This window comes from Aethalodelphis obliquidens, unplaced genomic scaffold, assembly GCF_003676395.1.
Source record: "Aethalodelphis obliquidens isolate GAN/ISIS:26980383/991018 unplaced genomic scaffold, ASM367639v1 scaffold33, whole genome shotgun sequence".
NCBI classification, from domain to species: Eukaryota; Metazoa; Chordata; class Mammalia; order Artiodactyla; family Delphinidae; genus Aethalodelphis; species Aethalodelphis obliquidens.
The window spans coordinates 8916276-8940066 of NW_020837977.1; the positions used below are offsets into that span (position 1 = coordinate 8916276).

Here is a 23791-nt window from a genome sequence, read left to right on the forward strand (position 1 = left end):
CTGAGGGGCTTTCCTGGTGGTGCAGTGGTTATGAATCTGCCTGCCAATGCAGGGGACATGGGTTTGAGCCCTGATCCGGGAAGATCCCGCATGCCGCGGAGCAACTAAGCCCGTGTGCCACAACTACTGAAGCCTGCACGCCTAAAGCCTGTGCTCTGCAACAAGAGAAGCCACCGCAATGATAAGCCCTCGCACAACAACGAAGAGTAGTCCCCCCTCCCAGCAACTAGAGAAAGCCCGCATACAGCAACGAAGACCCAATGCAGCCAAAAAATAAATAAAAACAAAAAAATCCCAACTGAATATCATGTAAAAAATATCATTTCTGGGAGGTTTAAGGCCTACATTTAAAATGAAACTTTAAAAGGGCTTTTTGAAGAAAATACAAGATAATAGATTTATGATATTAAGGCAGAGATGGGTTCTTAAATAAACTTATACATTTAATGTTGATAAAATTAAAGACATATATCAGTACAACAAGGACATGATGAAAATAGGAAGCAATAAGCTGCAAGAAAGGAAGATGTTCATAATGCGTATAACCGAAGGATTAATATTCAGAGTATAAGGATGAGAGCTTAATAGAAAAAAATGGGCAAAAATATGAGTGAGCAATTTATACAGTGACCTGCCATTATATTAAAGCTTTTCAATATAAATTATAATCAGGGAAATATGAAGTAAAACAACAAAATATAATTTCATACCCACTAATTTTTTTTAATTGAAATCTTAACAAAACCAAGGGTTAGTAAGTTGTAGAACAATGGGAACTCTCATTCACTGCAAATGAAAGTATTTACTGATTTAGACAGAAAATGGCAACATTTATTAAAGTGGAAGGTATGTAAGTCCATGACCCAGCAAATTATTCCTAGATATATATCATAAAGAAACTGTCACACATGTCTAGGAGAAATGTGCAAGAATGTTCACTGCAATCTTGTAACAATGAAATATCAGAAGCAACCTAACTGTCCAGCAACAAAATAAGAGGTAGATATATTGTGCATTTACCTATAATGGAATGCCATATAACAGTTAAAATGAATAAATCATCAAATTAATAAGTGTCAAAAACATAATATTGCAGAGAAAAGCCAACTGAAGAGTGACACATCATGATCGCACTGGCATGAAATTTCAAAGTATACACATATATTGTTCATGAATCCATATGTATGAAGCAAAACAGAAAATCATGCACGGAAATGATGTCAAATTTAGGATACTGATTGGTGGAGGGGAGGAAAATGGGATCTGAGAGTGATAAAAAGGGAGCTTTAGTTTTATCTATAATGTCTTGATTTTCTTTTAAAAAGATTTGATAAATATGGCAAGATGTAGTTTGTGGGCACATGGATGACATATTCTTCTCTGTATTTTTTCTGCTTGCTTAAAGTATACTGTAATTTTTAAAAAGGAAGATCATAATACTCTCTCCAATACAAAAGTATGGCAGTCATTTGCACTGGAGGGAGAGAAGGCAGGATAAGATGAGAAAGTCCCCATGCAAGTCTCCAGCAAGTCTGGCGCTTACGTGCTAACATGTAACACCCTTTCTGTGCTTGGAAAAGCGGAGGCTTCCCCGTTAGGACTGAGACAAATAGACCATGGATCCCAATGCTAGGAGAGGAGAGAGAGAAATTACCATGACTTTTTCCTTCCCCTTTGTTCCTGCCTTGTTGGTCCCAATCTCTTTCCTTGCATCTCTTCTTCTCTAGAGTGGCATGGAAAGCCACAACCCTGTAACTTTAAGGGAGGATTATTAGCTAATCATACTGCTTTGTCTCTGCCATCCCCACCAGGAGACTTCCTCCAAGCTTTGGAGGACCTCTGTTTATTAGAGGAAAACAAAATTCCAGGGTATATACAATCACATACCAGAACTTTCCCCTAGTTTGAGGCATTGGACTGTTAATAGAAATTCAAGCATGTATGAAAGTTCTACTGAAGCTATTTGGCCAACAAATTATTGAGTCTTAAATAAAGGAGAATTGTACTGAGTGAAGTAAGTCAGAAAGAGAAAAACAAATACCGTATGCTAACACATATATATGGAATCTAAAAAAAAAAGTGTTCATGAAGAACCTAGGGGCAGGACGGGGATAAAGACGCAGACCTACTAGAGAATGGACTTGAGGGCATGGGGTTGGAGGGGAAGGGTAAGCTGGGACAAAGTGAGAGAGTGGTATGGACATATATACACTACTAAACGTAAAACCGATAGCTGGTGGGAAGTAGCCGCATAGCACAGGGAGATCAGCTAGGTGCTTTGTGACCACCTAGAGGGGTGGGATAGGGAGGGTGGGAGGGAGATGCAAAAGGGAGGAAATATGGGGATATATGTATATGTATAGCTGATTCACTTTGTTATAAAGCAGAAACTAACACAACATTGTAAAGCAATTATACACCAATAAAGTTGTTAAAAAAAAGAATTGTATTAATGTTTATCAACTTGTTAATACCATAGGTATTTAAATTATATTTAATAAAATTGTATTTAACTCATATCTTATATTCTTGGATATATCTATATTTTCATTACTATTTCTAATATAGTGATAGTTTCTAATAATAAATTGTATTATTGGATTGCTCACTATGAACAGAATTCTCACTGTGTAAATACAGAATGCTGCTTATGATGGGTTCAGAAATTCTACTTAACTGGATGTAAAAGAAAATTAAAATTTTAAGTATTGAATTTTCCAAAGCAAGATATATGTATAATTTAAGAATTATTTTACTTTTAATTGTGTTTTAATATGGTTAAAATTCAAACAATCCAAATGGGTATAAAATGAAAGGTAATACTCTTTCCCATATATTGTCCACCAGTCCCCCTCCCCACGGCAGCCACTGTTACAAATATTCTATGTGTTTCTCTAAGGTCCTTTACAAATAGACAAACATGCGTCAAAAAGAACTTTTTAAAAAGTCCATTCCATAGGAATGGTATTTCAAAGTGTTTGTATTCTTAACTCGACTTAACACATTCAATGCTCTTCTTTTGAGGCCAAATAGTGCAGAATCTTCAGACTTGAGGTCAGACCCAATCACAAGAGTGAGATTTCAAAGGAGCCACGATAAAGGTGACACAATAAATAATTGTCCATTAAACATTTTATAGGAAAGTCAGGAGAGAATAGAGTGTCCATGCAGTAAGTTCCAAGACTTGAGTCTGCTACCAATTAGACAGAAACAATTAAGTGACATAACTAGCTTGTGTTATGATGTATCATGTAAGGATATCAAAATATTTAGGTAGTTGTTTGGTCCACAATTGAATGGAATCTTAAAAAGAACCGATTATACAAAAGCATATCTAAATTGTTGCTTTCTTAATCATCCTAAAGTTTAGCGAGATCTGAAATACTGCCAGAGGCTGCCCAATTAATGTGTTTTGCCACCTTTGCTAAAATGTTATCAGTAATAAGTAGTCTGAGACAAAATTCTCAAGAAAGAACACATGATGTCAAAGAGTATAGTTCATATTAGCTTGTTACTTTTTTTTTTTTTTTTTTTTGCGGTACGCGGGCCTCTCACTGTTGTGGCCTCTCCCGTTGCGGAGCACAGGCTCCGGACGCGCAGGCTCAGTGGCCATGGCTCACAGGCCCAGCCGCTCAGCGGCATATGGGATCTTCCCGGACCGGGGCACGAACCCGTGTCCCCTGCATCGGCAGGCGGACTCTCAACCACTGCGCCACCAGGGAAGCCCTAGCTTGTTACTTTTTAACCCAAAACGTATTTGGTATTTCCCATGGATAAAAAGGATTTCTCATGTTTATTTTCCAAATCTGCATTTGGGATCAGTTTGTAAGAAAAATGTCACCTTTGTCTTTTAGGCTCTTCTAACATATAGGAGTGACCCAACCATGAGAAAAATGTTGAATCATCTGTATTTCTATATCATGCCTGTGTTTAACGTTGATGGATACCATTTTAGCTGGACCAATGTAAGTCACTTTGCCTATCCAACTGAAAAAATCATGGAAAACAGTCCTGAAACAGGAAAGAACCTTGGTGGGCAGCTAGCCTAGTGCTTCCAGAGCTACAAAGGAGACTTTCACTCCCTTCCCCAGCATAGCAGCAACCTTTTGATTTCCTTTATATGTTTGGCTTTGTCTAAGATTTCATGTAAATAAAGATTTCTCCTTCCAAATAAATTGTGAAAAAAATCACTAGTCCAGTCCAGCTCACTCAATTTTGCCTGTGAAGAAATAAGGGCAAGAGAAGGTAAGAGAAAAGTTTGTGGCAGAAATTGGACCATGAACCTGAGTCTCCGAAGCTAATCCTGTCCTCTTCCCACTCCCTGGACTTTATTCCCAAGGGAACTCTCCCTCCCCCTCCGTGCTGTGATTCATTCACTGACTGAGCTACTAAAACGCATGGGAATAACCTCTTAAGTGTTTTTTCTGCACCTCTTTTTTTCATTACATCTAGGATCGATTTTGGAGAAAAACAAGGTCAAGGAACTCAAGGTTTCGCTGCCGTGGAGTGGATGCCAATCGAAACTGGAGGGTGAAATGGTGCGGTAAGTTGGGGATTAATAGGGATTCAGATCCAAAGGTATTCATATCTTTCACTCTCAAAAATGATGAGCCCACTGGGACTCCAACGTAAGACTGATGTCTTTGTGTATGTGAAAACCTCCTACGTTGTACATTGTAGCTATAATTTGCAAAAGAAAATGAAAGCATTTTTATAAAAGTATGAAAGAATCAAGGATTTAAATCTGTCAACCCAATCCTGAAAATTTAAACACAGATGTAAAAGCAGAAAACTAAGGAATATTTGTCATTCAGAAACTAAAACATTTATGTGGTATAAATCCAGTGGAATGTATTCATCCTTTCACTGAGGGTAACACTGATCCCGCCTTCATCTAAGATGATCAGAGCTGCCAAATCCTTGTCTAGAACCTACCAACCTGCCAATCATACACTGACTGACCATTCACATGGCGAATGTATTTCCACTACATTCCGTGTTTCATAATAGTTACCTTTCAAGTAAGGAGAGGATGTCATTTTAAGGAAGGAAACTCTTGTGGCAAAATAAAGAAGCAGGTAGTAGCAAAAGAGAGAGAAACAGAAAATTAGCCATAGCTACATAGAAGATGGGTAGTATACCTCTCCCCATCTTGGGTTTTCGGCTGGGGCTCTTAAACAGAAAGACAGGTTAACAAGAGAAAAATGGTTTATGAATGTGCACTGCACATGTCACATGGAAGAAACCTCATGAAAAGTAACTCAAAGTGGCAACTTAGAACACCAGCTTATATAGTGTCTTCAACAAAGAGCAATAAACTTGTAGAGAAATGATAGTACAAAGGAATACAGTTTTAGGCTTCCAAAGGCAGCCAACTGTGGGAAGGTAAATATATGAGAGCTAACTAATGCAGGAAGGTTTGTTTGCTGATTCCTGTGGTGCTGTCTCTGGGTTAAGAGTCTGTCTCCAGTAGGAGAATTTATGTCCTGTCTTTAGGCAGAAAAGGCGAGGGTGGAGAGAGCTTTTCCTGCATTTCCTGCTGCTTAATTGCCTTGGGCTCGAAATAATTTTTATGTCAAAGAGGCATATTTGGGGGTGACATATTCTGGTTTCCTTCGCTAGTTATTGTACTTGGCAACAGCGGGGAGGGAAAGGAGAAGTGTTACCCACGTGCAGTTCTAAGGAGCTGCCCTTTCTCAGTGTCCTTCCTTAGCGCCCTCAAAGTATAACCGTTGTGTAACAGAAAGTCTTCTGTGAGTCTCTTAGAAATGAAGCCCAAGACAAAAGCCCTCCTTCTATGAGGCTTTGGTTCTGTACTCGATGCCGCTCTTCCCATCCCCACCAGCATCAGGTGGAATACCTGCGTGTGGCTGAGACTTCTTGCAGAGAACCCTCCAGGCAACCTCTTGAATCAGTTAGAATTCATAAATCAGAATATGGTAGAGCAGAAACAATATGGTTCTAGAATATGACAGATACATGTTTTCATTCTACCATTATTAGCTCAATGATTTGGAAGATTTTCTTCAATCTACCAAATTAATAATAATACTCAGCTCATAGGGTTCTTAAGGAAATTAAAGGACTTTACATCTGTTTAATGGCTGATTCAGTCCTAGCTCCAAAAAGGGGTCTACATCTCAGTGACCCAACCCTTCTCCCCCACCCTCCAGAACAGTCAATTCACCTCTGAGCCTCAGGTCGGTTGTTTGTGAAGCTACCTCCTTCCTTCAGGAGAGGGTTGTGATGATGAGACATGAGGTAAGCTTTAAGGTGTTTGCACTTATGAGAGAAGGAAAAGCATTGCATAAATACTATAAAGGGGTATTATTGATGGCTGTTTAGATTGAGAAATTTTTTTCTTCAGCCTGGACTGAGACAGCAAACTTGTTCAAATTAACTGCCTGATACCACTAACTTTTTAAAAATTCTCTTTTGTCCATCTCTGAGATGGGGCCATTTTGCATGCTCATAATGATGTGTCCCGTTTCACTAGCTGGCAGGTACCCACATCCATAGGTGTGTCACGGGCGTGATACCCACAATCACCTGAGTACCAGGAATGGTAACTGAGCTGAGTCATACTAGCAGGCCAGCCAGCTCTGCCGGTGTAAAGCTACACTCTTGTTTATATACGGTTACACAGTAGTGGCTTGCTTCCCTCTGTTCTTCCTTTCCCCAGCCTGTTTCCTTCATACATATACCTTCTTTGATTTCTTAGTTCCAAACTGTGGTCCCAACTGGAATTCCTTTGATTCTCCCCATTTATGAATCATCCTGATTCTTCCTGTGAGTCAGCACTCAAGATGAACAGGGGATTTTTGTCAAATGTCAGTTGCAAAAATGACCTTGACAGACCGTTGTAAATGATGTAGGAATGCAGGCTGCCTGGCTAGGCCCATCTCCTTCCCCACAAGGTCTCCTAAACAGATTCAGCTGACCTGACAGGCAGGCAGCTGTGACTCCCTCCCTCACAGCATCAAATCCATCTCCCCACAGCTATTTGCCTGGTTAAGGGGACAGAACCTCACTGAGGGAACCACTCTCAGATCAAGGGTACTGAAGTAAATGAAATCCCTAAGTGAACCTCCAAACATCCATAATATAATTGATCTAGAAATGCCCAGGACCACTGAAAACACTATAGAGTCAACACTGAACTGACAAAAACAAATGTTTCTTTCTCTGAAATTGGTGAGTCTCAGACTTAAAGAGGAGATCATGAAACTGCTTTTAATCGTGAAATCGTCTGAGGACTCGCATATGACAGCGTGAAGATTTAGTGCATTCAATGTGGAGTAGGCAGACAGCTTAGAGCACACACATGGAAACAGGAACATTTTTCCAATACTTCAGCGCTCCCCCTGGGAGCTTTCAGGCCATGAAATACATATAAGTGCTCTGAAAGCCCAGCAGAGGGACTCAACAAGTCAGAGTAGTGGTGGGAACCAAGAATAGATAGATAAATGTCATTCATTTACCAAAGTTAATTGAGCACATACTCTCTGCTAGACCCTGTATTGCTGTTTCTTCCTTCCTCTGTGCACTCTTTTTAGAGGGCACTGTGAGCAAAGATTTTTCCAAATTGGAATAAATCAAAGAGAAAAGCAAAGGGTTTGGATGACATTCGTACTAAGCTTCAACCTGTGAATAAGTCAAGTGTTGCCTGAATGTAAATTACTATTAGGACAACCTACACCTGCGAGAACATGTTTGCAAATCATATATTCTGATAAGGGACTCAGAATATCAAAAGAACTCTTACAACACCACAATAAAAAGGCAACCCAATTTTAAATGCACACATGATTTGAAAAGACATTTCTCCAAAGAAGATATACAAATGGGAATAAGCACATAAAAAGTCGCTCAACATCATTAGCCATCAGGAAAATGCACATCAAGAAACCACTTCACACCCACTAAGTGGCTATAATCAAAAAGACAGACGACAGCAAGTGTTAGTGAGGGTGTGGGAAAAATTGGAACACTCATACTTGCTGCCGGGAATGTAAAATGATGTGACCACTTCGGAAAAATGTTTAATAGTTCCTCAAAAGTTAAACAAAGAGTTACCACGTGACCTAGCAATTCTATTCCTAGGCATAAACCCACAAGAAATGAAAACGTGTCCATACAATACTTGTACATGGACGTTTATAGCAGCATTACTAATAGCCAAAAAGTATAAAAAACCCAAATGGCTATCGACTGATGAACAGATAAATGAAATATGGTATATCCATACAATAGAATATTATTTGGTCACAGAAAAAGAATTAAGTACTGATATATGCTGCAACATGGATGAACCTTGAAAATACGCTAAGTGAAATAAGTCAGTCACAAAATAACAAATATTGTATGATTCTATTTATATAAAATGTCCAGAATAGGCAAATCCAGAGACAGAGTAGATGAGTGGTTGCCAAGGGCAAGGGAGACGGAGTAGTGAATGCTAATGGGTAAGGGGGTTTCTCTGGGGAGTGGTGAAAATGTTTTTTAATTAGATAGTGGTGATGATCGTGAATATACTAAAATTCACTTAATTGTACACTTCAAAAGAGTGAATTTTATGGGAGGTAATTATAACTCAATAAAACTGTTATAAAGAATTTTAATTACCATTTAGGACCAAATTAGGCATTTACTAAAATACAACTACTCTTTTTAGAACACTCAATTACCTAATATTGTAAATTACATGTAATATGGAGAAAACCATATTTTTGGGGAGCCCAATCACATATGCCCCTCTCCACATATGCCTTCTCCTCTCAGTACCCCCTCACTCTATCAAAATAAGAGGGGTCTGTTTCGGTTGGGCAAATATTTTGCTAGATCACCTGAGATGAAAAGGGAAACTACTACCTAGTGATTGTTTCCAGCCAATGCCTGTGAAAGTACAAGAGAAGTTCACGGCCTGCTTTCCAGTGAAAAAGGAAAGTTCCTCCAGAGGAGAGGAGAGTTCCTCCAGCTGAAGGGCTTTAGTTTTTAGAGAGCTATTCTAGCTAAGAACCTGGGCTGATTTGCTATAAAGATATAGGGAATTTCAGAGAACTGGGGGCAAGGAGAGGGAAAGAAAACAGAGGTGATGTTGCTAGGATATCTAGAAAGGGATTTGGAATTCCAGGATGTCTAGTGAGGATTTTAATTAACTTTTGCTGTGAAATATGTAAATTCTCTTCAGTATGTATTCCATAACCAGCACCACTGTTCATATTCGGTACAAGCTACTTTACTTACTAAGGCTTTGTGGAATTGGGTCTGCTATTTGGGGCTATGAGGAAGTGCTGAGTCTGGCCTCCCGGTAAGCTCAGGGAGAGACCTGTTCCACATCGAATTTCCAGAGGCGTGGAACTCACAACAGGAGTGCAAGTGAATTTACATCATCAGAGATTCACCGACAAGAGTTGGATAACTTTGGGCTCAGAGTGATGAATTAAACATCAACTACATGGTCAAACTAGACCCTTAAGATCCCCGTCACCTCTGCTAAGGGTGATTCTAACATGTTACACGTAAACCCAGTTTTAAATTAAAACAAATGCATTGAGCACCTTCATTCTTTCCAGGATAGAAGATCACAAGGCTAAACTGCAAATCCCTCTAAGACTTCAAGAAAATACAAAAACTTTCATTTTCTTCTCTCGTGATTCAAACACATATTTTCAAGCTAATCCCCCACTAAAAAGGGCTATTTTATTTTATCTTTTGTAAAATCACTTTTAAATCCCATTTTTCCTAATCCAGATACTGATTATATGCAAAACTCACTTCATCTCCCTGTTTTATAGTTCATGTTTCTTGTGCAAAACACACCCAATGCTTTTAAAACTGAGCTTTTTGTAACCACAGATTAAATAATGTTTGGTATTGATTGTGTGGGTGTATGTGTACCCAGAATGATATATTGTTTTATTTCTCTGATCATTCTTCTGGGTAAATATGTAAGAATTTACATGTGAATAACAATATCTTTATTTATAACATCTATTCCAACATCATGAACAAATATCTTTGTTGAAGCTTTTGAAAATGATGTTACAAAGTTTAAAAACCTTTTACAAATAGCTCATCTTCAAAAATCACTGAAGTAAGTAATACAGGAAAATGATATTTTTGAAGCGAGGCATGATGGATGTGACAGAATTACTCCCTTGGCTCCTGGGACACTGAGCTACTGGAGTTTCATTTGGCAATGATTTTTAAGTCCAGTAATTTTATTGTACCTGTTTCAGCAGATAACCCTCCCATGCTGCTAAGTCTGTAGGAGACCTCTAGTCTTACGCTGGACATACGAGTAAGGATTCTAAAGCTTTTATCATCTAATTCTTCTTCCCTTATGCTGGTCGCTCTTCAGCATTATTGGATTTCTGAGTTCACCAAAAACAAACTACATCTCTCTGATCATTTTCCTCCAGCTGTATCATTTGCATTTGACAAGTCATATAATTTTTTTATTTTCATAAATTTCATGCGTATCTAATTGCTTTGAATGTTTTGGTCCTTGTTACTGTTTTTAACTTCACATAAGCACTACTGCATTACTATCTTCCTTCTGGATCACTAATGTTAAATATTTTCCTGTTTCAGATTCCCACTTCCTTTCAATCTACATGCTTATTTTTAATCAAAACTCCTTTTGAAGTAACTTTTCTATTCCTAAAGCAATCTCTTTTGAATGCTATTCTTACATGCAGAAATAAGAAAACAGTGATATTCTTTTTATCTACCACTTTTTATAATGGTTTGAAAAGCTGTGATGTGCTGAATAATGACATGAGACACACGGGCAGTCACCTTGCCTTCACACTGTCTTCTAGTATAGCATTTCCCAAATTACACAAACCACACAAAACCACAGCATTCCCCAAGCCACACAAAATCCTAGTGAACTTCAGAACCCTAGTGGTCAGGAGAAATTATTAGGTGCCCCCCAAAATAATTATCTTCATCTATTCGGGCTGCTATAACAAAATACAGTTGACCCTTGAACAACATGGGGGTTAGGGGTGCCGACCTTCCGCACAGCTGAAAGTCTGAGTATGACATATAGTCTGCCCTCTGTATCTGTGCTTCCTCCAAATCAGAGGTTCTGCATCAGAGGACTCAACCAACCAGGGATCATGTAGTGCTGTAGTATTTACTATTGAAAACAATCCACACATAAGTGAACCCATGCAGTTCAAAACCTGTGTTGCTCAAGGGTCAACTGTACAAGAGTCTGACTGGCTTATGAAAAACAAACATTTATTTCTCACAGTTCTGAAGGCTGGGAAGTGCAGGATCATGGTGCCAGCAGATTCAGTGTTTAGTGAGGGCTTCCTGGTTCATAGGTAGTGCCTTCTCACTGTGTTCTCACTTGATGGAAGGTGCTAGGGAGCTCTCTGGGGTCTCTTTGATAAGGTCACTAACCTCATTCATGAGAGCTCCACCCTCATGCCCTAATTACCTCCCAAAGGCCCCACCTCCTAACACCATCACATTGGGCGTTAGGATTTCAACATAAGAATTTGGTGGTGGGGGGGCACGGGACACAAACATTTAAACCATAGCAATAACTGATACTAATGATCGTAGTATTTTTAAGTTGTAAGAAAAAAAGATTTTTTTTCACAACCTAAGAAAAAATACCAAATACATTTTATATAGTTGTCATCTCAGAGGTTATCAGATGAGTAACTAAATTCATTCATTAATGTATGCAACTACTATTTTCTGAGCTGGTTACTGGGAAAACAGCAGTAAACAAAAAGTCAGTTGTCATACATGCTATGAAGAAAAATATAATGCCAGGAAAGTAATAAAGAATGACATGGTGGGGGGGGGCGGGTTAACTGTTTTAGGTGGCATAGGGAAGACGATCTCATCTGATAAGATGAGACTTGAGAGTGAAGGAGGTCTGGGGCAAGAGCAGGTAGAAGGAACAATAGTGTAAAAGATTTGAGTTGCGAGCATCTTTGGTGAGTTTAAGGAAGAGCAAGGAGGGCTGCATGGCTGGAACTGAGTGAGGGAGGAAGAAGGAGGGAGGAGAGAAGGGTAGGAGATGGCATCAGAGAAGTAGCCAGAAGGAAGCTGATATAGGTCCAGCACCTTAGGAAGGACTTCGGATTTTGCTCTGCATGGGATGGGAAATCACCAGAGAGTTTTGAATTGAGAGGTGATATGACCTAATGAACTTTTTAAGGTAATCATTCTGGCTCTGCTAAATGGATTGTTGAGGACAGATATTTGGATTCAAATTATACTTTCCCATTTGAAAGCACTGATTTCAAAATATAATAAAGAGTCTAACTTAAGAATATTATTCTCATCTTTAGACAACCATGGCATATACCACAATGAATTCTAAATGTTAATGTATCTTTATTATATAAAGAACTGTTTGTTTTGTAAAAGGAACCAAAGTAAAGATAAGCAACTATATGAGAAAAAAATACATTTGCAGTAAAGCATAGAAAGTTTTACTAGCATTTTTATATATATACTTCAGAATCCAACATTACATAATAAAAATAATTTTAAGAGTCCATGGAAAATGTAAAGAAAAACTCCAAGGCTCTAGAAGTTGAAATTTTAAAAACAGTCATAATTCATGAAAATAAAGCAATATGATAAAGTGGGCAACCTCCTAGTAATCAAAGAACAATATTAAAATAAAACAAGGTAACATTTCATCTATTAAATTATTCCCAAAAATGTTTGATGTGATAACCTAATCTGGAAGCAATGGTAAAATTGGGAGAGCGTGTACCTCTGGGGGCATTAAAAAGCGGTTTGACAGCACATCAAAAATGCCCTTCATTCCTCCATTCATTCAAAAAAAATTCAAAGGTACCACATGCATTCTATTTGTCACACTAGGCTAGGCACTTGGCAAGCAGAGACAAATTCAACAGTTTCCCTGTCCTCATGGTGTTTAAAAATCATTGAGTAGGTAAAGAGAAGGATGAGAAAGGAGAAAGGAAGGGAAAGAAAAAAAGGAACAGAATGTTATAGATACTACGTAGAAATACATATGGTATAGAGATACATACATATAAAGATGGTCCCCAACTTATGATGGTTCAACTTACAATTTTTTCAACCTTATGATGGTGCAAAAGCAATACACATTCAGTAGAAGACGTACTTCGAATTTTGATCTTTTCACAGGCCAGTGATATGCAGTACAATACTCTCCTGTGATGCTGGGCAGTGGCAGTGAGTCCCAGTCAGCCACGCAACAACTGATACACTTGCAACCATTCTGCACCCAGAAAACCACTCAGTTTTTCACTTTCAGTATAGTATTCAATAAATTACATGAGATCTTCAATACTTATTATCAAATAGGCTTTGTGTTAGATGATTTTACCCAACTGCAGGGTAATGTAAATGTTCTGAGCACATTCGAGGTAGGCTAAACTAAGCAAGCCATCATGCCCTATAGTTTAAGTGTATTAAATGCATTTTCAACTTAACGATATTTTCAACTTATTATGGGTTTATCTGGATGTAACCTCGCTGAAGTCCGGGAAGATCTGTATAGACATGGTACAGTGGGGCTATAAAGGAAGAAGGAACCAGTTCTATTTGATAAAGTCAGAAAAGTCTTCACAGAAGAGATAATAGCAGATTTGAATATTAAAACTATAGTTGTCATCAGGTCGACTGAACTGCGGGGCAGAAGGTAAACAGAGCAAGGACTGAGAGTCATAAGGGCACTCCTGGTAGGGGAAACAGGTATGTTCTTGAGGAGAACATGCAGCATGAAACAGACTGGGTGTTGGGAGGACAGCAGGTGGCCCTGTGCGGCTGGAACACAGGATGGCTGGAAGGACCGGTGAGAGATGAGACAGGAGGAGGTCCCAGCGTGTAGTTCATTAAGGACAGGCTGAGATACAGTGCTCTGCTGGGCTCTCTGGATTTTATTCTAAAAGGCGTGCCTTTCAAACTGAACTGAGGTTTTATGTATATGGTATCACGTCCCAGAAAAATTCACAAAAAGCCATAGCACACCTTCAGGGCATATCAATTTCATTTGAAGATTTCAGAAGGAGAATTCATATTTTATGTTAGAACAAGCACAAATACATACTTAAGTAGACCAGACAATTCACATGAATTTTTAAAGTAAAATAAAGATTTCAAAGACGTTATGGACTTATAGTCTATGTTGGCTTTGCCTCTCAGGAGTATTTTGATGGAAAAGTTTGACCAACACTGGATAATTGGGGGCCTTTCAAGGGAAGGATCACTGCGAGCTTCTAAAGCTGGGAAGAAAATGACTGACCTCCGAGTGTCATTTGCAGGAGTGTCAGGCAAAGAACCGGTTAGTAAACTATAGCAGGACGCTCATCCAGGAGGGAGTGGCAAGAGTGGAGAGGAAAGGCACATACGAGAAATGTGGAAACAGCAGCATTCACTGGACTCCAGTGAGAGGTAGACGATGAAGTGAGACAGGAGTCTAGGATGATTTCATGTCTGGCTGGAGTGTCTGACTGGTGGGTAGAGGTGTCATCTACTAAGAGGTAAGGATTTGGTGGAAAATATGAGACCAGTTTGGAGCAACGGATCTGAAGTGCTTGTGGAAATCTAGGGAAAGATGTACAGCAGGTAGCTGGATACAGGCTTGGAGTATCGAAAAGGGTCTAGTCTGAACATATAGGCTTGTGGGTCCTTAGCACAGAGAGTAATTGAAGCTTCGGGGATAGATCAGATCAGTACACATGAACAGTGAAAAGAGAAGCAAGTCAAAGCAGAACCTTAAGCCTGTGCTTTGGTCTCAGGATTCCATCTTGAAAACACATTATAAGGAAACAGAAAAAGTTGCTGACCACAATGTGATTTATAACAATAAAAGATTGAAAACAACCCAAAATTGAACAACAGGGCAATGGTTAAATACATTAATATATACCCATTTGGTGAAATTTTAGGAAACCATAAAAATGGATTAAAAAGTTCATTTAAAAATAACAAGAAGGGAATTCCCCAGCAGTCCAGTGATTAAGACTCAGTGCTTTCACTGCCAAGGTTGTGGGTTCGATTCCTGGTTGGGGATCAAAGGTCCCACAAGCTGCACGGTATGGCCAAAAATTTTTTTTTAATTTTTAATAAAATAACAAAAAGCTTATAATATAGTATTGAGTCTGATTCTGGCTATATAATTATTTTTTCACTGTGATTACAATTCTATAAAACATAATGACGATTTCATATATACATGTGATATGTGTGTATGATATATATACATTTACATACTAACACAAGGGAAAAAAAAGACTGGAAGAAAATATACCAAAATGCTGGGATTAGAGGACTAATGTTGTTTTTTCCTTCTTTTAAATGTTTTCTAAATTTAAATTTTAGAATTCCACTTTAAGGAATAAGTTTGCCTTTAATAATGCATATTCTGTATTTATTTCTCCATACACCCTGCAAGTGATTAGCCGAATGACCAATTAAGCGACATGATTTTTTAAAAGATGCATATATTGAAACGAATCACAGATCAGTGCCATTTAGATATATGATCTTATCACCACTATGAGACTTTAAATAAGGCCATTCTATTATATCGCTGAGAATTTAACAAAACTCATTAGAGGCACAGAAGTTATTCAACAAATTCATTGAGTACCTACTATATGTCAGTACTCTGTTTGGACACTATTTTGGAAAAATTTTTTCTTCAGATCAAGGAAACAGTTTCCAGTTTTCTTCTTCAAATGTATTTTTCTCTACTTATCTGTGTTCAAATGACACTTTAAATAAAAACAGCTTTTCTGGGACTTCCCTGCTGGTGCAGTGGTTAAGAATCCACCTGCCAATGCAGGGGACCCAGGCTCGATCCCTGGTGCAGGAAGATCTCAGATGCCGTGGAGTAACTAAGCCCATGGGCCACAACTACTGAGACTGCACTCTAGAGCCCGTGAGCCACAACTACTGCGCCCACGTGCCTAGAGCCTGTGCTCCGCAACAAGAGAAGCCACCGCAATGAGAAGCCTGCTCATCGCGACAAAGAGTAGCCCCCGCTCACCACAACTAGAGAAAACACACGCACAGCAAGGAAGACCCAATGCAGCCAAATATTAAAAAAAAATTTTTAAAAACACCTTTTCTGACCATCCAACTTAGACCCATTGACCCATTCTTATAATTTTATTATACATCACAGTTCTCTGTGTTAAAAGATATAGAAAGAGAATAAAATTTGAAGGCTATAGGAAGACAGGCAATATTATACATTCCTGTTAAGAATGTGAATGGGTACAACTTCTGTGGAAGGGTATTTGGCAATGTCTACCAAAAAAAAAAAATGTGTGTGTGTGTGTGTGTGTATATATATATATATATATATACACACACACATATATTCACATCCTTTTGACTGAGTAATTAATTCTCCTTTTAGGAATTTATCTTATGGCTATACTCACATGTGTGGAAAATAACATATATACAAGGATATTCATTGCAGCACTCTTTCTCGTAAGAGATTAGAAGCATCAAATATCCATCAACAAAGGACAAGTAAATTAGACTACAGTTATATAGTGAGATAGACAGAAGTAATCAGAATTAGACAGCTATTTTATGGACTAATATGGAAAAATCTCTAGGACTTTACAAGCACACACACAGTTGAACAGAGTAAGGTTTTAAATTAATATGTATAAAGAATACTGCTATTTGTGTAAGAAAGGTTTTTTTCACAAATGGGTATGATAACTCTGACTTTTTGCTTATAAATGCATAGACTAACCCTGGAACAGTACAAGGAAGTAGTAAAAGTGATTGCCTCTGGGGAAAAGAAAATGAATGGCTAGACAGATGAAGGAGGGAGCACTTGACAGGGCATAACCATGTACATCCACTGGCCATTCAAAAAAAACTAAAAACAGTACAAATAAGTCAACATTCTTTTCTAAAAAACTAAAAATAAAATTTTAACTAAAATCAAGCTCTAAATGCACTACCACCATTCAAGCCACTGCATGTTAGTATTTGTTACTTAGCTTCACTAGTTATTATTAGTAAAACATGGGTGAGTGGGACCAAAAGGCAGCAGTTCACGGGCCTATAAAGAAATCATATCTTACTCCTTCCACCACCACTCCTCACGGCCTCCACTCACCTTGCCACCAAACGGGGTGGAGAATAACAAGTCACATATTATCTACTCTAACAAAAACCAAATGCATCGCCCTTTATCCCTCTGGCCTTCGCTATCATCTCTTTTGATATCGCCCTAGAGGTGTTGACTATGAAATAGATTGAGAGAAAAAAAGTTTTACTTTGATTCAAAACATTTTACAAACATGTATTGTTTTACTATGTAGAGAAATAGAAAGTGTACATCAGCAAAAATATTTTAATTAATGTGACATTTTAATTCACGTGACATATTTCATTAGAATACAATATCTGTTTTCTTATACTGGCATCTATTTAAAATGAGGTTCCAGCATGCCATTCTAGGCTATGTAATTCTGAGAGAGAGATTCCAGAATGGGCTTCCAGCAAGTTCCATAGCAAAAAATAGCACTAATTCATCTCATTCACTACCCCTAGATTGGAAAGGACCATGGGCAACAATCAAAGACAAAGCAGTAATATTATTTAAAACCATTGATTCCCTTTTTGTTTATTCTCATTCTCGGGTATATTCTTATCCTCAGGTATAATTTAATTTGCACATATTTAAGGGTACGCCGGAAAGCTAGAAAACAACATTGTTGTTCAGGCTCTTGTGCAATCTCTTACCTTCTATTATAGCCTTAAATTATAATAAAACTGACCTTAAAATATAGAACACAAATGGTACTTTAATGTGATAGACTAGGAGGGACCTTCCTATAGAGCAGGTTGATTCACTCAGTAAACATTTATTGAGCTCCTGCTATGGCTGATAGGCAAATAGGAATACTATCCAGTTCTTGTTCTTCAGAACTAGTGGTCGGTGAGGGAGACTGGCAGGTAAACAACCAGCTGTGATTCGAGGCCGAGTGAAAGCTGAAAGATAGAGGAATGAGTGTCACCCTCACAGAGGAGAGAGGGAAGAGAAATTCTGACTGGCGTGAGATGGGAAAGCTGCAGACAAGTGACTTTTGTGTTGAGCCTTCCAGGTGTGGAAGGACTTTGATAGGTTTCAAGAGAGGAGCTGGACAGTCCAAGCTGAAGGAAGGACAGGAACAAAGGCAAAGAGGTGTGGGAGGGATGAGGAAGCAGCAACTGGTGAGTGAGGGCTAGGGCTGGGGCTGCTCATGGTGTCTGCAGGAGAGAACATGAGTCTAAAAACGTTCAGTCAGCCAGGGCTTGGACACCATGCTGAGGGGTGGGCACTAGTGGTGTTGCCCATGAGGAGCCAATGAGAGCTGGGGGGGTGGGGGGGAGCTGGGCAGAATAACATGATCTATTTGTGTTTTAGAAAAGCGCTCTGATGGCAGTAAGAAGGATGGATTAAAGTGTGTGGTGGCAGGGAGACCAGTTGAGAGGCCATGGTGTTGTCCAGGTGAGAGATGAGGAACATCAAAATTAGGATAGAGACAGAGAGGAGAGAAAGACAACACTGGAAAGGTAGAGGGATGAAACATGGTGACTGACTGGAGGAGGGATGGGGACACTGTGGAGTTAAAGACTCAGATCTTTAGCCAGAAAGATAATTCCCCCATACATCCAGTTAAAGGGCTTTGACCCCAAAACCAAAGAATTATCAATAGAGAGAAAAGAGAAGAAAAATTTTCTGGAGGCATCCTCTAGTCTGAATCATATTAATAAATTGATTAATTTACTTAAGAAATATTTCTAAGGGCAGTATGGTAGGCATAGGAGATACAAACAAGAAAAACACATGATTCTTGCCCTCAAGAAGACTGACGGTTTAAATCTTGAGAAAGAAGAACAGAGCTGGAGGAATCATGCTCCCTGACTTCAGACTATACTACCAAGCTACAGTAATCAAAACGATATGTACTGCCACAAAAACAGATACATAGATCAATGGAACAGAATAGAATCCAGAAGTAAACCTACACACCTATGGTCAATTAATCTATGACAAAGGAGACAAGAATATACAATGAAAAAAACTCTCTTCAATAAGTGGTGTTGAGAAAATTGGACAGCTACATGTAAAAGGATAAAATTAGAACATTCTCTAACACATATACAAAATGGACTAAAGACCTAAATATAAGACCAGAAACTACAAAACTCCTAGAGGGAAACATAGGCAGAACACTTTGATGTAAATCGTAGCAATATTTTTTTTTGTATCTGTCTCCTAAAGCAAAGGAAATAAAAGCAAAAATAAACAAATGGGACCTAATTAAACGTAAACGCTTTTGCATAGCAAAGGAAACCATCAATAAAATAAAAAGACAACCTACTGAATGGGAGAAGATACTTGCAAATGATATGACTGATAAGGGATTAATATCCAAAATATATAAACAGCTGATGCAACTCAACATCAAAAAAAACAAACAACCGGGCTTCCCTGGTGGCACAGTGGTTGAGAGTCCGCCTGCCAATGCAGGGGACACGGGTTTGTGCCCTGGTCCAGGAAGGTCCCGCATGCCGCGGAGAGGCTGGGCCCGTGAGCCGTGGCCGCTGGGCCTGCGCATCCGGAGCCTGTGCTCCGCAACGGGAGAGGCCACAACAGTGAGAGGCCCGTGTACCGCAAAAAACAAACAAACAAAAAAAAAACAGATTAAAAAAATCGGCAGAAGACCTGAATAGATATTTTCCAAAGAAGGTATACAGATGGCCAACAGGCACATGAAAAGATGCTCAGCATCACTAATCATCAGACAAATGCAAAGCAAAATCACACCTGTCAGAATGGCCATCATCAAAAAGAACCAAAATAACAAATGTTGGCGAGGATGTGGAGAAAAGGGAACAGTTGTACACTGTTGATGGGAATGTAAATCAGTGCAGCCATTGTGGAACCAGTATGAAGATTTCTCAAAAATCTAAAAATAGAACTACCATATAACCAAGCAATTCCACTCCTGGGTATATTTCTGAAAAAAACAAAAACACTAATTTGAAAAGATGCATGCACCCCAATATTCATAGCAATGTTATTTACACTTGCTGAGATATGGAGGCAACCCAAGTGTCCATCAAGAGATGAATGGATAAAGAAGATGTGGTGTATATATATATATATATATGTATGTATGTGTGTGTGTGTTTGTGTATACATGGTGTGGTGTATATATATGTGGTACATATGTGTGTGTGTATACATGGTGTGGCATATATACATGTGGTATATATGTGTGTGTACACATGGTATGGTGTATATACATGTGGTATATGTGTGTGTGTTTGTGTATACATGGTGTGGTGTATATATATGCAGTATTTGTGTGTGTGTGTGTATACATGGTGTGGTGTACATATATGCAGTATATGAGTGTGTGTGTATACATGGTGTTCTGTATATATATGTGGTATATATATGTATGTGTGTTTGTGTATACATGGTGTGGTGTATATATAGGTGGTATGTGTTTGTGTATATACATGGTGTCGTATATATATGTTTGTATGTGTGTATACATGGTGCGGTGTATATATATGTCGTGGGTGTGTGTATACATGGTGTGGTGTATATATATGTGGTATGTGTGTGTGTATACATGGTGTGGTGTATATATATATGTAGTATATATATGTGTGTGTTTGTGTATACATGGTGTGGCGTATATATATGTGGGGTGTGTGTGTGTGTGTGTGTGTGTACACATGGTGTGGTGTATATATGTGTGTGTATACACACTCACACACACACACAATGAAATACTACTTGGCCTTAAGAAAGAATGAAATTTTGCCATTTGCAACAACATGGATGGACTTGGAGGGCATTATGCTAAGTGAAATTACTCAGACAGAGAAAGACAAATACTGTGTGATATCACTTATATGTGGAATCTAAAAAAATACAACAGACTAGTGAATATAATAAAAAAGAAAGACTCACAGATAGAACAAGCAGGTGGTTGCCTGTGGGGAGAGGGAAGTGGGGAGGCAAAATATAGGGGTAGAGGATTAAGAGGTACAAACTATTATGTATAAAATAAGCTACAAGGATATACCGTACAACACAGGGAATATAGCCAATAGTTTATAATAAATATAAATGGAGTATAAAAAAAGATTGACAGTTTAGTGAAAATACAATTACATTAAACTGTGGTAAATGCTGTATAGAGATAAATAAAAGATAATTATATGAGCATATTAGTGTCCTGTTGCTGCTCTAACAAATTACCACAAACTTAGTGGCCTAAAACAACACAGATTTATTTTCTTACAGTTCTGGAGGCCAGATTTCACCAAGCTGAAGCTGTGGCAAGCCCACACTCCCTCAGAAGACTCTAGGGGAGAAGTCATGTCACTGCCTTTTCCAGCTTCTAGTGGCCACCTGTATTCCTTACCTTGTGACCTCCTTCTCCACCTTCAAAGCCAGTGGCATAGCAACTTCTCTATCTGACTCAGCTTCCCTCTACTTCTGTCACATAGCATTCTGTCTATAATCAAATTTCTCTCTTATAGGATACTTGTGATTACATTTAGAAGATTTGTAATGCAAGAGAAGAAGCAGATTTGGGAGGGGGTTGGAGGACCTTAGGCAAGGAGGGAAGTTTTTATCTAAGAAAATGTATATTCTGATGTATATACATCAGAATATACATTTGTATATTCTGTATGTATATTTGCTTACAAGCAGAAATCAATCAAGTAACAACTTGTATTACTAAATTTTATCCTCATATCCTTAGAACAGAATCTAAGGATGTTAAGGAAAAGTAAGTACATAATTACACTGAAGTTTTTTTTTTTCATCTGGCCTGGAGCCCTAAACTGTCAATGCTGCAGAGTTGTAGCAATCATTTTCTAACCCAACAGTTCTCACCCTACTTTTTTCCACTACCACATGCCCAGCTGATGATGGGGCACACTCCTTTTGGTTCATCCCAAGCTCACCCGTTCTAATTGACCTTTTCTCTCCCCCATTACAAGAGTATGTTAGAATAAATTACGAGTTATTTATCAGGATAACTGAACCAATTCTTTTAATTAAATAATTTTATAATGTGAAACTAGCTACTGTCAGACAACCCCCAGGAGTGATAGCAATACATCGTCACAATACCAAGTGAGAACCACTGATTCGGTCCCTAATCCACCCAAGACCATTGCAGCCAGAGCAGTGACACGAATGTCACCGAGCTCATTAGGGCAGTTCACACTGAGCCTGGTCTTGTGATTTTCAGTCGATTGCTGCTTCTAGTACCACATCCGTCTCCATTTCTTCTCTAAAGACTACTTCCACCTCATTTTACCATCCAGGAGGACTAAGGCTCATAGAAACAACAAAATCTTTTTTTTTTTTGTCTTTCATTTTTTTAAGTTGTATTTTTTCAAGTTTCACCCATCTTGAATCGCATCGAGTTTCTTTGCCGTTACAGCCTCACCAGATCTTCCCTGCTCTCTCTCTCCATCCTTTGGGCTCCCATGCATTTAGCCTGCACTGCACACTTTAAAATTGTATTATATCCTACACCGTCTTGTCCTCTCATTTCCTCACGTGTGCACGTCCCGTCTCCTGTCTAGATTTATGAGGTTCTTGTAGAATTTTGCATCTCAACACTCAAAAACAAGAGAGGTGATGTATGGTACGGAAGTTAAACTGCTGAAGTGTTCAGAACAGAGATGTCTGCTGTTTTATTTGACAAGACTACAATCTCCCCACTCTGCACTGCAGAGATCTTGTTATGTATTCCACAGTTGTTCTGCATGTAAAGATGGGAAAGAGAATGTTGCTTTTAGCTTCAGAAACAATATATTGGCTCCCATAAACTAAGGGGAAACTAATAACCTTTACAGTCTCATGCTCCTAAAACCTAGAGTGATGGCATTGGTGATTCTTGTTCCTTTCCCCTAGAAGTCTGTTTTATCATTGTTTCCTAGATATGGAGTTTTTTTCACTTGTTTCCTTGAAATGTTGTGTCCTGGTGCTTTAGCTTTCTGCTATCTTGATCTTCTGTAGTACAGCAGATATTTCTGATCAGAACCTGTGTAACTGAGGCTAGATATGAACAGCACTCTTCAAATTGTATATCCAACACAGCTATGTAAAATCCCCAAGGGACTTACTGTTCAACAATACTGGTGAGCTGTTTCTTCACATTTTAGTAAAGCCTGGCTAGTGCCCCAAAAGGCTATAAATACAATTTGATTGTTTTAGTGGTTTTCTTTCCAGCTGAATTAATTTATTTCCATCTTAGAGGCCCCGCTATTCAGGATTCTGATTTTATTTTTTAAAGACAGGGTTAGAATAGGAGATGAGTAAGGCAAAAAATCAGAAACAGTGGGAGAAAGAATTCTCAATGTGAGAACCCATTCTGCTGCTCAATCAATACGTAATCTGTGGTAAATAACTTTGGCAGGATGCCAATCCACAAAATAAACCATAAAATGAGATAGACTATTCCAGTGTCTAATGTGTTTCTCAGGCAAACAGCATTAAATTGAGGCATGGCCCTTCTTAATATTATACGTTTAGCTCATATATGATAATTATGAAATAAAATGCTTTTTTAGTCTATCATGCACCCAGTATTAGTCAAACATTGTCAGGCAGGCCAGACTGAAGGCCGCAAAATATTCTGATAATGCAGGGGAATAACACTTCGCCTAAATGAGTAGGGAACTTGGTTTGCCTACAATTTTAACACAGACACTAGGTTTTATGCCGAATGCAGGTAAAGTGTGTTATGGG

General features: G+C 38.6%; 1 protein-coding gene across 2 annotated transcripts in view; it reads left to right on the plus strand.

Moving 5' to 3' along the window:
- CPA6 (carboxypeptidase A6) overlaps nt 1-23791 on the plus strand; it is a 267852-nt gene that overhangs the window by 215791 nt on the left and 28270 nt on the right. For both annotated transcript variants that reach the window (XM_027127949.1, XM_027127948.1), the window contains exons 7-8: nt 3855-3965; nt 4453-4543. In XM_027127949.1, coding sequence (XP_026983750.1) covers nt 3855-3965; nt 4453-4543 — 202 coding nt within the window. The remainder of the gene's footprint in view (nt 1-3854; nt 3966-4452; nt 4544-23791) is intronic.